We start from the raw sequence: 15730 nt of genomic DNA, 5'->3' as shown, positions 1-15730 counted from the left end.
CCACTTAATGAATTCATGTGATGTTGTTAGCATAGTCTTCCAGGCAGACAAAAATCATTGTGACCCTCTCAAAAAGACATTGCAAAGGTATTCCTGGCTCAGGTGTTCTTCATTATTGGTAACAACTGCATCTGGTTTGTTTGAGTTATTTGTGACTTGAGTAATGGCTTTTTTTAATCGTTTTTTTTTTCATAGTAACCATCCAAATTGGGACATTTTTGTAATAGTTTTTGTTCTAATCTACTATTTGTTTTGTTTAGTTCAAAGCATTTTGTCTGTGTCCTTTATCCTTCATATAATTACAGATAGATGGTGTCTCTCTCTTACCCCTCTTGAGGTCATTAACTAACCACCATATTCCAGTGTCACTTTCCAGGTCATTGATTCCCATAAGGCTGTCTGAGTTTGTGATTTCTTCCATTCTGACACCACTGTAGAGGTCCTGAATATGAGCACAACTACATCCTGTATTCAGACTATGATCTTAATATGTCTCATCTTTTCACCTCGGTGCCTCTTAAGATGCCATCCATAGACCCTGAGGAGGACTTGGGCACTGGCTCTGAGTCACTGGAAAGCAAAATTAACACTTAATCATGGCTGATACTTGGGACCGATTTACAAGCAATATTTCTGTGAGTGAGGCCAAGCCTGGTGCCTGCAAGTCTGATGTTATCCATAGTTTTGCATCAAAGTGTGAGGGAGACTGAGAAGTCTTCACTTTGTTAACTGCTGGTAGCAGACAAAAACCTTTTCTGAAAACAGGGACTCTGTCAATGCAAACACTTCAGTTAAGAATCCCACCGAACCAATTTTCTTTCCCTTCACGTCTTGTATTGTATCTGTTCATAAATCAAATGCTCATCTGTTTCAGAAGAGCTGTGCTGCATTTGCCTCGAAGTACTAAGAGTTCATTTTATAGTATTTGACTAGTCTTGACTTGCAGTCTGTTTAATCATCCCATGTACTTGAACCACAAATGCTCTAATCCTTCCATGAGTGTTTTTTTTCCTGCACAGATACGATCCAATATAATTTCCCAAATGAGAAAATCAGGTGTGACTTCAGTTTTGAAACTGTGATTATAATTAGCAATATCAAAGATAGTCAAGCTTTGGCTTCCTTAGAGCTCTAGTGTGTCCTCCTGTTCAGAAGTCCTTTCACAGCATGCTCTCCTCCACACACTGCATGTAGAAGCCTGAGGAGCTAGCCATTACTGGCCTGTAGCAGGTACCATCCTGCACTTCAACTGTTGCTGTGTGGTAGACAAGCAGATGAAAAAATTGTTTCTTGTGCCTTTTGCTGCTGTGGTTAATTTCATTCTCAGTGTAAGGACTTTGTAGCAGATGTGCATAGAATTACAGGCTGAGTTGGGTTGGAGGAGACCTTAAAGATCATCCAGTTCCAGCTCCCTGCCATGGGCAGGGACACATTTCACTAGATCAGGTTGCTCAAGGCTTCCAGTCTAGCCTTGAACACTGTGAGGGATGGGGCCTTCACAACTTCTCTGGGCAACCTGTGCCCATGCCTCACCACCCTTACAGTAAAGAGCTTCTTTTATATCTAAGTCTACCCTCTTTCAGTTTAAAGCCATTACCCCTTGTCCTGTCACTTCAAGTCCTTGCAAAGAATCCCTCTTGAGCTTTCTTGTAGACCTCTGCTAGGTACTGGAAGGCTGCTGTAAAGTCTCCCTGGAGCCTCCTGTAGGTTGCTTATTTGTCCCTTAAAACAAATGTTTTAATTGGTTTAAGATTACTTTTTTGAGCCACCTATCCAAAACCACCCTCCAGTTCTCCTGATGAGATGTGAAAGACTCTAATTGTATGTTCCTTACCTGCAGAAAATGAACAGGTATTCCACTTCTGTCATTCACAGGACAGCAGTAGATTTGGACAGTGTTTCACTACACTTACCAGTCATTGGGCTTACAAGTCACCCATCAGCCCTCCACAATCGGCATGAGGTTTCATAGTACAGCATTGCTAGTTTTTAGATGAACTGGTAATGATTATATAAGTTGTCAACTTCATAAGCCTGTTAAAGGTGAGAGAGATCTCTCGTCTTGCTATCCCCTTACCTAGTGATTCTTTGTAATACATATTTTCCATTATGTTGTCTGCTTTGAGCAGCTGTAGATTTCTTTGTGTATGTACTTGATTTTCTTACTGCCAGCTGTTTTTTTAACTAGTTGGAACTCTCAGGATTTTTAGCAGCTTCCATGCTGTAACCCTGTTTTTGTTGAAAACCTGTGATCCTACTGCTTTGAACACAGGCAGATCTCGTGATCTTGGAGCTCCTAAAGATTGATACTCAGTTGGTGTCTGTAGTTTTGCTTCCAAATCTGTTATCAACTTTCGTATTATATAGAGGAAATACTACTGACAGCAGGTAGAGAAAGCTTGTCTGTTGCAGGTGTGGTTCTCTGGTGCCCAAGGAAGGAGGGGAAGAGACCAAGTGTCTGAAAATGATGTTATCTTGTAAAGATTTTAAGGAGGGGTACGTAGGCTGTACAAGTTTTCTAGTTCAGGTGTCTAAGTTTAGAGACCGTAGGGAAATAGAAGGATTCTTCCCTTTCTTTTGTGTGTGGACATCTCATTATGCAGTGAACAGAGAGGACTGCAAGCCTGGATATTACTCTAATGGACTATTAAGTGGAATATAAGCCTGCATGGCTGGATTACATATTATAGGCATCTCGGAGATTCTTTGGTTACTTTTTTGTTTGAAGTTAGCAAACTGTTTCAATGAAAGGGAGTTGTTTGTTTAAAGCCGTTGTAACCTTGTTGACAGCAGCAGCTGTGCTTGCTGGGATTTCCATTCCGTAGAGTAAATGTATGTGAATTTGTAATCTAATCCAAGAAACATATCAAGGTTGCCATTTAGATGTGTATCCATGTGTGCAGCATAACCAGTGGAATTACTGCTTGTGAATAAAGATGTGAAAGAACAAGAGGACTGTGAAAATGGAAACAGTGTAAATGTAGTGTAAATGGCATAAAGACTCTGCAAGGAGCTGTGCTAGCAAACAGATCCCTTCTATGCACTGGCTTCATCTTGGTGTTAGGAATAAGGATGAGGTGGAAAAAAAACCCCTGACATACTTGCAGAGGAACTTTAAACTAAACTAGACTGTAATGCTTTTTTCAAAATAATCTGATACAAAACAGTTGTTTGAGGCTCCAGTGCAATGAAATGTGGACCCCAAGGTTATTTTATAACCCCAGTGAATTTAGAGGGATTTGTATATGTAATTGGGTGGTTTGAAAGGCCAGGATCTTGTCATTGTTTAATTCCGGGCATAAAGTTCTTAATGAAATGAGTTGTGTTTTTAATAAAAATCAGAGAGGAGAGTGTCCTTAATGATCTGTGTACATCTATTAAACCTGCTGTAAGCATATGTATTTTTTACCCTAAGTTTGTATTTTCACTTTCTGTAAATTCAGTATTAATATTTCACGCCTTTGACAGGAATTGTGTAAACTAAAGGGGTTTTAATCAAAAACTGGCTAGAAAGTTTTCTTTATAGTATGAGAGGTGACAAGGAGAGTGTTCTTTAGAAGACAGTTAACTATGGGTCCCCCCTTTGGTTGCTTCAGGCCATTTTGCAGGTGTGATAGAAGCTTTTTACCATGCGCTAAGTCAGAGTGCTTTGCTCCTTCTCTCTAAGGCATTTTGTGGGTATTGTGTTGCATGTATATAATACTAAAGAGAAATCTCATTCTTAATGTTCTATATCACTTGATGTCAGACTACTGATATGGTTTGTAATAATGTGTAGGCATTGCATTAAATAGGCATGCCTACCTACTAGGCATTGGGTATTCAGAAATCACAATGATGGTAATGTTAGGGATGGGTTAACTGAAAGTAAACTTACACAAAGTTGCCTTAAAAAGGAGGAGCTTCCATTAGTAGTTCTCTTGATAATGTGCAGTTCAAAGAAAGAGAAATATATTTTTCATGCTATGGGCCCTCTTAAACAATGACAACGTCAAAGCCGCCAGGTACTTTACCATAGTTGACTTTTACCTTGAAATTAGCTGGTTACTCACTGGTGGTTTTTTTTTCTCTCCCTCAGCGTGAACGAACGTGATCATTTGTTAAAAAGGCTCAGCAGGAAAACTCCTCCGAGCCTTTTCCGCGCTCATTCCGTCCAGCAGAGTGTATCACGTAAGTAGCGGCTCCTGTGTGCATGTGTGGTTCACAGCAGTCAGGCCTGCGTGAGGGGGGTGCAGGGTGATTATCTTTTAATTAAACTGTAGGTAGAGATAATCTAGCACAGAGGCTGATGAGCTGCCAAGCAAGGCACATACATTTGGAAGTGGAATTCATGTACTTGGCCCTAGGCAAACGGAGCTCAAACGTGGATAATTCCTTAGAATTCAGTCAACAGGCCCAGACGACAAAATCCCTATACAAGAGGTTCTCTACATGTAAAATTTTGATAGTCTCAAAACCACTGTAAAATCAAAACCTCTTCAGGATAAAATAAATGCTGTGATAGAACCTAGCTTAAATAGAAATGGTTTCTTTATGCAAACTTGTATTATCTGTGGTTAGCTGAGGGTGCAGCTGTGTTTCAGGGATGCCACATAGGGGTTTTGTATGTGTCTGATGAGGAAAACTCTCCTTTTCCTCTTTGTCCTCCTCTGTGGAAAGAGAAGCAACACCATACACACCTCACTGCTACTGCTGTTTGGGATAAATTGAATTTCTTGTTGGTGTAGAGGTCAAACATTTCTTCATCTTCCTACGGGAACATGTGACAGGCCTTTATCTGCTGGACCTGACATTTTTTTTTCAGTGTGAGAAAGGCTTCCACAGCATTTCTAACATAATCTAGTAGTTGTGTAGGACAGATACCCTGAATGACCACACTGTCTCAAGGGGCCAGGGAGTCTGGTCCACTCCTTCTAGTGGTAAAATGCAGTCTCTCTTGTGATTAAAAGGTGATCAAAATATGCTTATCTTACTAAAGAAAATAGCCCGCGGTGTAGAGGGCAACAAGGGGCAGGCACTCAGGATTTAGGTTACTGTCATTGCAGTGAGAAATGATACTTTGTGGATGTTTAAGAAACTCAGGGAAGTCAAATCTCATTGCTGGCTGTGTCATCTTCTGTAGCAGAACTGTTATGGTTCAGGCCATGGAGGCAGGGCTGGGATTTGAGAACTCAAGTGCTGGGGATATTCCTATTTTCCATGAGAAATTTGACTAGAAGGGGTGGGACTGTGGCAGATCTGCTAGTCTTTATCTTTCATAGCATCATTGCAAGGCCGTCACTGCCAAGGGATGTAGCGTGTTCAGTAATCAATCCAATTGCTCCTGGAAAAAGAGACTGGGGCACAGAGGAGCCCTGTGGATCACATGCTCCTTCAAGGATTTAATCCTTTGTGTCAAGGAGCCAGGGATGCTGATGGCAGCATGGCTTTGGATGTGCAAACATGCTCTTTGAGGAGATTCCAAAGATGATGACTGGCAGAAGAAATCCGTAAAATGCATAAATGAATTGCTGTCAAATAGTCTGCTTAGAGACTTACCACAGTACATAAAGGAGATACACCAGTGGTAACTAGTCAGCCTTGATGTATGCTCTCAGTCTGATAGAACACATCATCACATTGTTAGCAGGTGAATAGCTATTGGGAGAGAAAAATGAGATCAGAACAAACCCTAATTTGGATAACCAGCTTCCTTATAAATGCAAATTAAGTGCTAAATGAGTCACGCCACTCAGGACAGGTTACAATCAGCAGTCTGTTTTCTACATGATCATAAATTCTGATTGTGAAGCTGTTAGGGTTGAAAGACGCTTTTTATGGCATATCCATGACTTTAAAAATTCTGTCATCTCTTGTCAAATGTTATTTTCCAGTGTTGCGTAGCTGCTATATGCACAAGGCCATGTGAAATCCGGGGAACATATGTGCTGTTTTCACAACCCTCAATCGCACAACTGTTTACTAAATGCTAGAAATCTTCAAAGCAAGGAGTTGATGAATAGGGCAGTAGCCTTGACATGCTGGGCCAATATCTTAAATCACGCTACAAGCACTCTGTTTGAAGTCTTGAACTGTTCATATGTTTCCACCATGCTCAGAGTTCCAAGCCTGTGAAGGCCACTTCTTCCAGAAATTGCTTGTATGGCTTCAACTCAGTATCTGACACTTGCATATAAAGCAGGAAAATGGTTTGTTTAGTTAAGCTGACAAAGGCTTAAGTAAATCAACTGCCTTGGTCCCAGGAAGGAAAGAAAAGGGGATTAAATTTCCTAGCACAGATTGTAAAGATGCAGTACTCTTTAATGAGTCACATAATTTTTGACAACTGTTTCTAAATTTTTTAAGAGAAAATAAGGCCTAAATAGCTTTGTTTCCAATCACATGGAAAGGAAAATGTAATGGGAAGTTTCTGGGCCCCTACTGGTGGTCTGTGGAGGCAGGAAAAAGATGGCTGAGGTAAGTCTGCATAGACTTGTATGAAAGACATAAGCTCACTCTGTATTTCCTTATCTCTCTCTTGGTGAGCCAGCCCCTCCCCAAAAGCATTAGAACAGCACAAGACCTTCAGGCAGGATGCATGGCTGTGGTGCTCCCACATAGCACCAGGCTCTGGTGGATCCAGCCCTCAAAGTGCCACACAGCTAGTGTCATGTTAGTGCTGTACATGAGTGCCAGCCAGGATTAATCTCTTAAACGCCTCCTCCCGGTAAAGAAACTGTCTCAGAGTGACTGCCTTGGACAGTAGCCTCTGTCTGGAAAGGTATGCCCTTAAATTTTGTAAGATGTTCATGGCTGTTTTTCTTGCTTTGGCTTTGGTTTTGTGTTCCTGAATTGTGTAGAGTTGTTAGAAGCATGAAAGAAATCTATTTACTATCTGTACTGTCCAAGTTCATATGGTTCCTTCCTACTAGTATAATTTTTGTGAAGTTTTATGAAAACTTTGAAAGAAAATATGGTGAGATTCATATTGGGTGTTTGTCTTGAGACCTCAGTGGAAGAGTTCTATGTGATTGTCAAGCCCATAACCATCTCAGTAGAATTCTGTGGGCAGCAGTGATGACACTGGCATCTGGGCTTGGTGTAGCTCTTGGTGAAGGTGCGTGGTGAAATCAGAGATTGCCTGTTACCATCTCCTTTCTACAAACAGTGAGGAGGAAATGCCACCAGGCTCCTTTCAGATGTGTCTTTGGATCCTTTGCTTTAGTATGCTGTGGGGCTCACGCTTAAGGGAAGGAGCAGTAATGGCTCCCAAAAGCTCTCCCTCTCCCTCATTGCTGGCAATGAGGTTTTTCTCCTGGTGAGCTTTCCCCAAGTCTCCACACAAGTTTATGTCTCCTTTTTTTGCTGCAATTTTGTGAAAATAGCATCTCCTTTAGATGAGTTCTGTAGATACAAAAGATAGTTCTTGAACTCCTTATACTCCTGTGTGACTGACCTGTATCACCTGTGCCCTCAGAGCCTCACCAGCAGCATGGGGAAGGTGATCCTTCCCACTTGCTCAGGTACCCTCAGACTTGTGTGTCTGTAAGGAAAGTCCCATAGCATCTCTCTAGTGCAGTTTCCCTTCTGTAACTCAGAATCCTGCCTGCCAGTGTTTATTTGTCATTAATCTCAGCATGCTCTTAAAAATAGAGCCGAATCCTGCTCTCAGTAACCCCTGCTCCAGCAGAACTCCCCCTGAAATGTGGAGAGCCATGTCTGAATGAGGATTACTGCACTTGGCCCAGATTTCCTATGCTAGCAAAGAAAATCCCCCTTCCTTTGACAGAATATGATGTTTGCATAGAATAAATCTGAATGCAGAGCCTATGGTTTGCACCTTATTAATCAATGGAGAGAAAGCACCTGTCATCTGAGGCTCATTTCACAGTATGAGGGCTGGCGAATAATAAATAATAATAATGTGTTCATGCTGAGGGCTCTAATCCCACCATTAATTCTCCACTAGTGGACACCTTCCTCTCACTTTTATGCTGGTGTATTTTGATTTGAAAAACAACAGGGTAGATACTCTGTAACTCCAGTTCTCCTCTTGCAAATGTTTGAAATATTCTGTATTTTTGTCAAGACCCATATTTGTTGACTGTCAAGTGGCACTTCAATCTTTTAAAGTCAAGTTAAGAAAAAGTAATAAGAGTAATTAGTTTAGAATTGATGCTGTGGTATCTGGGTCTGTTTTCTGCATGCAAATACCAGTAGGTTAGTATCTGGTGTGAAATAGATGGGACCATTTGTCAGGAATTCCTCCTGGGTCCTTTAGGAAACACAGGCATAGTTTATCAGTAGAGAAATTAATGTTTTCTGTAAGCATTAGTCAAAATGTTCAAGATTTAAAGCAGCTCTCACTTTCCCAGGGTAAGGGGAAGAGGGTTGCCGGGGAGTCAACGCTGAGTTAGCATTTACTGTTTAACTGGTGAATGTGAACTGTGACATCATAGCAAATCTCCTTAAAAAGTGTGCAGAACCAGGCACTGGGCCTGAGTAAGAATTTGGTTGCCAAGTGGTGCCCTAACATTGATTTTTATGTCAGACATTTGTGGTATCTAAGGAGAAATGTTTCCTAAAAGATTTTTCATGGGGAAAAAAAAGGCAGTTCCGATCCCCCAGAACCCTAAAAATTTCAATGGATTTGAATCTGGACATTTTTCTACAAGAGCAAACAACATGACCGTAAAATGCATTTTATACTTTGGACCACACTAAACTATAATACCCCTGCATGTATGAAATAGTAAAATGATGCAAAAAGCAAGGTTTCTGACAGGCTTCTGGTGCAAAATTCCCTCTTTCTCCTTGGGCTAAACAAACCCTGGGACAGACGGTTCAGGTGTATCAGAGGAGAGTGCAAGGAATCCCTGAAGTGACTAGAGCTGTACACAGTCCTTCCATAAGCATATTTTCTGGAATGAAAAGTGTACTCTGGACCCTTTCTGGTACTGGTCTTGGAAGCTGTTGGGCTTACACAGCGTTACCCGTGTGCATGACACATGCACGGAGATAGTTTCTCTAATCCAGCATTGCATAGACCAGAATGGTCATTCCAGTGAACAGAAAAAGAGTGTGTCAAATTAGAAACCTAATGGGATACTAGATTCTGATCGACTAATAGAATATCAAAGCTTTAGAAAAGAAAAGCCAACAGGATGCTTTTAAAATTCAGTAGGTTGCCTGATAATAATCTGCTACGAGTGAAACCTTAGATTTGATGAGAACATGACTCTCCTCAAAATGAGCCCCACTGACAGATCCTCCAGTGTGCCTTTCCTCCATTAACAGAGGTCTCTGAGTACAAAGGTCCTTCCTTCTGCAATGGCTGTGAGCAGGTTGTGCCCAGAAGCCCCAAGCTCCTTCCTTGGGCTGCCACAGGACAGACGAACAATGAGGGCCTTGTTTCTAGGGCAGCCCCATAGGTGTGGTTTAAAATTGGAGTTGGGGGAAAAGCTCAAACTTCTGAAAAGTTCCCTAGTAATGGGCAGATGGAAACTTTCATTGTTTTTTTGATAGGGTCTGAAAGTAGTGGAAATGTAGAGCTGATTGGGGAGTGTGGATGACACTCGAGCATTCACAGCGTTCTGACTCTGCAAGGCACAGTCACCTGCCCAAACAGCTTAAAGCTGAATTTTAATTGTAATGTGAATAAAAAAAAATGTAATATGAACTCATCTTCCTGTACAGAGATCAGCAGGAAAGGTTCTAAATAAACTGCCAAATGTTGGGCTTCAATTAAGCAGGGTATTGTGTGAGTGTGGGGGTCACAGCCTTTCCCATGATGTACCCACAAACCCCTCTGTGCTGATACTTCAGGAGGGATGAAGAACAGGAGGATGCAGTTCTTAACCATTGACCATCTTAACCTGAAGTATTTTGCTGTATTTTCTATAGGTGTGAGGGTGGTGAATGCATTTCTTGGATCGCATTTTGCATTGGCTTTGCAGGGTGTTTGGGCTGCCTGGCTGTTGATAGGCCTGTTCCAACACTGGAAATAAGCAGGTTATGGGAAGGTTCCTAGGGTTGATAGGCTCTATACACTCGCGTGGTCACACTGGATTTGCAGCAGTCATGGCTGTTGAAGAATCCACTGCACTGAATGATCTTACTGGATAAGTAAGTATAACAAAGCCATCTTGATGCAGACTAGCTGTCGTGGTTTAAACACCAGGTTATGAGGCATTGGCTTCAGTCTTTCAGGGCTCAAGCTTGCAGTCTTTTACCAAGTTGACTTTCCATGAAGAAATTAGCCAAAAAGCTAACAGTATGTTGGCCCTTAGAGTGGAACAAGCCCAGTGGAAGTATTTGAGTGTATCTACCCATTTTTAAATGAAAGCTTGTTTTGTAAATCATATTTCCTTTGCAATTATCCAGCATGTACATACTTTTTTTCCAGAAGTCTGTTTGCATTTTGTGAATGTATTCTGTGAACCTTCAGCTAGAGACAGGAAAAACCAGCCTATACCTCTGTACCTGTATGTATGTTGGCATGGAATTGCTTAGGGAAAGTCATACGAAATGCTGGGAGGATCAGTCACTTAATCAAATCAAAGTTCATATTGTCCTGCAGTTACTCCAAGAGGGAGATGTGGCTGGAGTTAGGTCTGGATGATGTCCTTCTGTTTGGATCCCCTCTGTTTACTGCAAAGATTTATCATGCTTGTGATTGAGGTCAGCTAACCTGCTGATAGTGTGCTCTCCTGTTAAGGGAGTGGACCTTCTGCCTCAAGAGCTCAAATCTGCAGCAAAGCTGCTGTGGCTTCAGAGGTGACATTCACCTGCACCCTCTCAGAGAGAAGACCCTCCACATTAACTAAACAGTAGTCATCCCTAGAGCTGTGGGACTCTGTTCCCAGCAGCTTACAGCTGCACAGGAGTTGGTGACCACCCTCCCTGTTCCAGGCATTAGCAAGAGGAAAAGATCTAGGAGTGCCTGAGCATCTCTGCTCAGCTCACATTGTCCCAGCTTGGTGGTCAAGGGGAAGGTTTAACAAACCTCGCTCAGGATATACAGTTAATTTCTGGCCTTCCGGGCTTTTCCTGGCTCCCAATATCAGTCACTTGCTTCAAAGAAGGATGAATTCAGGCCCTCCTGCCTTAAGAGAGTGTCAGCCCATGTGTTTTTCTGTCATGAGGTCTGTGTTGCGCTCCACACTTATCTCACCTTGGTATCTGATGGTGAGGAATATCATAAAATCATAGAATGGTTTAGGTTGGAAGGGACCTTAAGGATCATCCAGTTCCTACCCCCCTGCCATGGTCTCCCACTAGACCTGGTTGCTCAAAGCTTCATCCAACCTGGCCTTGAGCCTGTTAAGGGAGGACACCTGAAAGGTATTTGCTACACCTCTGGGTAGCAATTGGGACATTTATCCTTATCTGATGCTGTGTCTTTCAGCCCATGGTAAATCTGGGGTAGGACTTCAGAATTTGCAAGCTGCTGCTTTCCGAGCTGCTTGGGGGAGATGGAGAATTGCCCATGCAGAGTTAGCCATGGTGTGGTTCTTGGGTTCTCCCAGGCAGTGTTTACATTTGCCAACTCTTGCCTGCTTTCTTATACAAAGCATTAGCTGATTCTGTATAGCCTGTGACTTCCCTATTGCTCTATTTTCGTAACTGTGCTGATTTGGCTTTCTCCTTTCTGGTTACCAGTTTATATCTTTCTGTGGTGTCACAAAGTCTGTTGTCCTCTGTTATAGTTTTCTGTTCTGGATTTTCTGTAGGGTAGTGTCTGCTGTAAACATTGTTTGGTGTTTCACCATGTTGGTCCGTTAGCTTTTGAGACTGTTTTACAGATAACAAGGTGTTTCGCTGATGATGTCAGAAATGTCACTTGCCTTGTCCACGATGCTTTAAAAGAAACCAGACCCACAGTTATTTTCATCTGAGTAATTTCTAAGGAGACCAAAGGATGGTACTAGCCAACAGGAATAGCTTGTGCAAAATAGAGACCTCCAGAATATGTTTGTCTGGTCTATTCAAGATATGGGTGACTGGCCAAGAGAGTAAAGAGTTGTTTGTTGTGATTTGTCAGATGACACCTGAGAACTTGTAAAAAAAAAAGACAAATTCCTGAATGGATTCAAGAAGATGATACAACTCAGATCCAGTTGTAGTCTAGACATTTCCGTGTTCCTCAGGGAAGGTGCTGACATCAAGCTGACTATAGGGGAATAGAGCCAAAACCCAAATCCTCTGTCACGTCTTTAAAGAAGCTCTGCCATTACAGGAGTACACAACGTATCCAAATCAGTCTATGGCTTTTTAGTCAGGTTAACTCAGATTAAAGTATAGACTGTGTACACTAACCTGGCCTTGGGAGGGGAGCAGTAAAACAGAGCCGTGCCACATAGACAATGTAGTGCACAGTGGTGTATGTTGAAACACATGCCCTTGAGCTGGACTCCAGTGACCTGGTTTTATTTCCTTTTCTCTTTCAGATGGGTATGCATTTTCTCAAGAAGAACACGGTGTTGTTTCCCAGTCACAAGTTGTTCGATCCTACGACACAACCAAAAGGAGAACAGAAATAGAATAAATGGTTCTTTACTTGATGGGTGGTGGGAATAATGGGATTTGGATCAATGCATCCACTGTTAACACATTCTTGACTAGGGTTGGCAGCAGCAGCCAAAACACCAGAGAACTCATTTATGTGGCCTTAGCCAACAAGTTTCTGTATTCTCCCTGCAAACCTTGAGTACATATTGTGGGGGGAAATCATTGTTTGAATTCAGTCACAAAGCTCTGCCTAAAGTTCTGTTTATGTTGTTATGAAGCATTTGACTGTGCTATGTGAGGTGTGAAATTAAAAACAATGTTTTACCACTATTTAAAGCATCAGCATACGGTTGTTCTGGGAGAAAAGTAGAAAATTTATGTTCCATGAGAAATCAGTCTTTGCTTAATTGGAACGGGGTGCTGAGATTTCCTGTTTTGTTACACACAGACCAAATGCACATGGCTGCATGCAGACCTTACTCCCTCTAATATTCACTGGTTACTAATTTGGCTTAAATTTTTAACAGACAATTTGGCATACAATTTTTGATTGCAGCAGTCTGTAGTTACAAATGCTCATTTGCCGCCTTATGACAGAATAACACAAGATAGTAATGAATTACTTAGAGTATTTCTTGCCCTCTTACAGGATTTATTAGGGCTCTATTTAGCTTTATAAAACCCAATTAATAGCTTACCAAGCCAGGATGTGGAAGTCAGGGAGCTCTGTAGGGCAGCTGTCTTGGGTGCATGACATTGTGCACAAAGATGAACCCAAATAGGTGCCTCCTGGTAACTCTTCATAATGTATTTGGATGCGCATTTCAAATGTAGGCTTCCATGATTCCATTCCCACTTTAACAATAGAACAAAAGCAGTGGGAGCTTACAAGGTACAATCTTGTACTTCAAGATATTGAGAAAGATCATGTGCATGAGAGGCTGATGCTGTAAACCTAAAGAAGCATTCTCCTAACCAGGTGGGATGGACATGCAAAAGAAAGATAGGAAGGGTTTACACACATGTACACACACACAGGGCTGATCACTGTGAATGGAGACCTGTTTGTTTGTTCAGCTAAACCAGTCCCTCTTCTAGATGTGATCCATCAACAGGCTTCCTGACACACTCGGACCCGTGAGCCCTGGAAGGAATGCTGGCTCCATGGCCTCCCTGTGCCAGTAGGACAGGCGTGCTGCTGCATAGATTGGAATTTTGAAAAAAAAAAAAAGCAAAAACTAGGGCATAAATTTAAGCTGAAAGAGCTCTTAGAAAGTTCATGCTGTCCTCCAGACAAGTTCTATTAATTTTAGTCGCCAAGCTGTGTTTCTGAATAGCATAAAGTAAATACTGCTGTGTTTTAGCCAGGTTTCGTGGTTAATGTATGTACTACATCAGTGCATTTTAAAAGTTGGCCTTGTTTTTTGCCCTATGGACCATCATCCAAAACATTTTCTTGATTTAAATATATCCAAAAGCAATTTGAATATGAATATTTATGTTTAGCAAGGAAAAGGAAAACACCAGCCTGGTCCACTGGCGTCATCTTCCTTAAGGCTTGAGAGTAAATGCCAGCACTCAAGTATCGTAGCTCAATTCCCAGTGCCACCTTGGAGGTGCAAAGTCCCATTCCATGTCAAAAAGCAAATTTAGCTCCTGCAGCACCAGGCAGGATTGCTCTTGGATTAGCCTGATGGCACAGAGAGAAAAGTCATCACCTTCTTTCTGCAGTGCTAATGAGACAATTATGCAACAAGGGAAACGTGCACATAATTTTGCCATAGGCATGAATGTCAAAGGGGCAAGTGTGGGTGTATGTATTCTGTGGGAGATGTATTTTGTTTAAAGGCACAAATACTACTGCAGAGAATAAAGAAGGGGAGGCTAAACTGATCCCAGGAGCTTTTAAATCTTAATGCTGATCTAACCTGTTAAACACTTTCTTTTCTTTAGAAACAAAATCTACTTAGGAAATGTGTGGTGTAAGCCTGTCCTCAAAATTGCTCGCTGTTTCTTCCTTTTGTACCAACACAAGGAGAATTAACTTCCCACAGAGACAAAGCGAGATCAGCTTAGTCTTTGTGCTCTAAGCCACACACTAAACATTGGTATGTAAACAATTTGGAGGCTTTTCATGAGGATACAGAAAAAACTTTTAAAACCTCTGGATAATGAAGAAGGGTAAGTAAATGTGTGGAGCAGTGAATAGAAAGGATCCTGGAGTCTCTTCTGTTCTTAACTTAGCACAAGGAAATTTTACAGAGCATAATGAGAGGTTCTGGGGAGGAGTGGCTGTCGTCTAATGTGATTTATTTTATTAGTGCAGACTATGGGCTGTATCATTCTGACCTCTCTGTAAATTGAGGTCAGTGTGTGTCACAAACACAAACCCTCCCTAGAGTGAATAGTGGCTTAGATTGAGATACGTGTGTTAGTTGTCAGCTCAATGGGAATTACACATGGGGTTTGTCACAGGGCTATACAGTATGTGACTCCGGGGCTGGCAGGTCAGACTTTATCATCACTGTAAGGCCTTAATCTCTAGCTGAGTTAATCCTGTAGAGCCCACCCAGGTCAAGACCTGGCATTCTTGTTCTTTGGAGTCATTACAGGAATTAATGTATTGTAATGTGCTGTAGCCTGACTGTTGGAGTTGCTTGTCTTGGTGAACACTGAAGAGATGTATCCCAGTGGTGTGTTAATAAAAGGAGGAAGGCAGCTGCTCTGCATCAACAGAATTCCATGTTCATTAGCACAAGTGCATGTAGGAGTAACATCAACCATTGAAAGCACTATGTGTTATCAACTAGACAGGGTATCAGAGCAGAAGGAATAGGGGATTTCTGCTTGACTGTCCAGACTTAACTACCTAGAGTTGATCAGAAAAGGGCTTATTGGGCAGCACAATGCACTGACTAAAGTGGTGGTGGGTGGGGAGGAATATTCAGGAGAAAGCAGTGATTTTCCTGAATTGAACCTTGATCTTGTTGCTTCTTTGTGTACCACCATAATCACCGCTGCATAGAAGCTGCTGTTCCTTTAATGATTAGCAAATTAAAGCTGGTGAGCAAGAGCCTGAGCTGAGCACTGCTGAGAAGTCTGTTGACGTTTTCTTTCCTTGACAGGGCTTCGGGTCTTGCTGTAGGGAGCTAGTATGGGAAGTCAGTAATAGCTTGTCAAGGAGAAATGGCAAATAACCAATAAAGGTATCTGAGTCAAACTAAGCTGCTAATGTATCTAA

General features: G+C 41.8%; 1 protein-coding gene across 4 annotated transcripts in view; it reads left to right on the top strand.

The window, feature by feature from the left end:
* ATP8A2 (ATPase phospholipid transporting 8A2) overlaps positions 1-12819 on the top strand; it is a 279853-nt gene extending 267034 nt beyond the window's left edge. For all 4 annotated transcript variants that reach the window (XM_031049535.2, XM_013129215.3, XM_031049536.2 and 1 more), the window contains 2 exons: positions 4079-4170; positions 12429-12819. In XM_031049535.2, coding sequence (XP_030905395.1) covers positions 4079-4170; positions 12429-12526 — 190 coding nt within the window. In that variant the 3' untranslated portion in view covers positions 12527-12819. The remainder of the gene's footprint in view (positions 1-4078; positions 4171-12428) is intronic.
* Positions 12820-15730: the final 2911 nt, after the last annotated feature.

Source organism: Melopsittacus undulatus, chromosome 2 (genome assembly GCF_012275295.1).
Source record: "Melopsittacus undulatus isolate bMelUnd1 chromosome 2, bMelUnd1.mat.Z, whole genome shotgun sequence".
Lineage (NCBI taxonomy): Eukaryota > Metazoa > Chordata > Aves > Psittaciformes > Psittaculidae > Melopsittacus > Melopsittacus undulatus.
The sequence above is the reverse complement of the archived record's forward strand: the minus strand, read 5'-3'. Positions and strand labels throughout refer to the sequence as shown.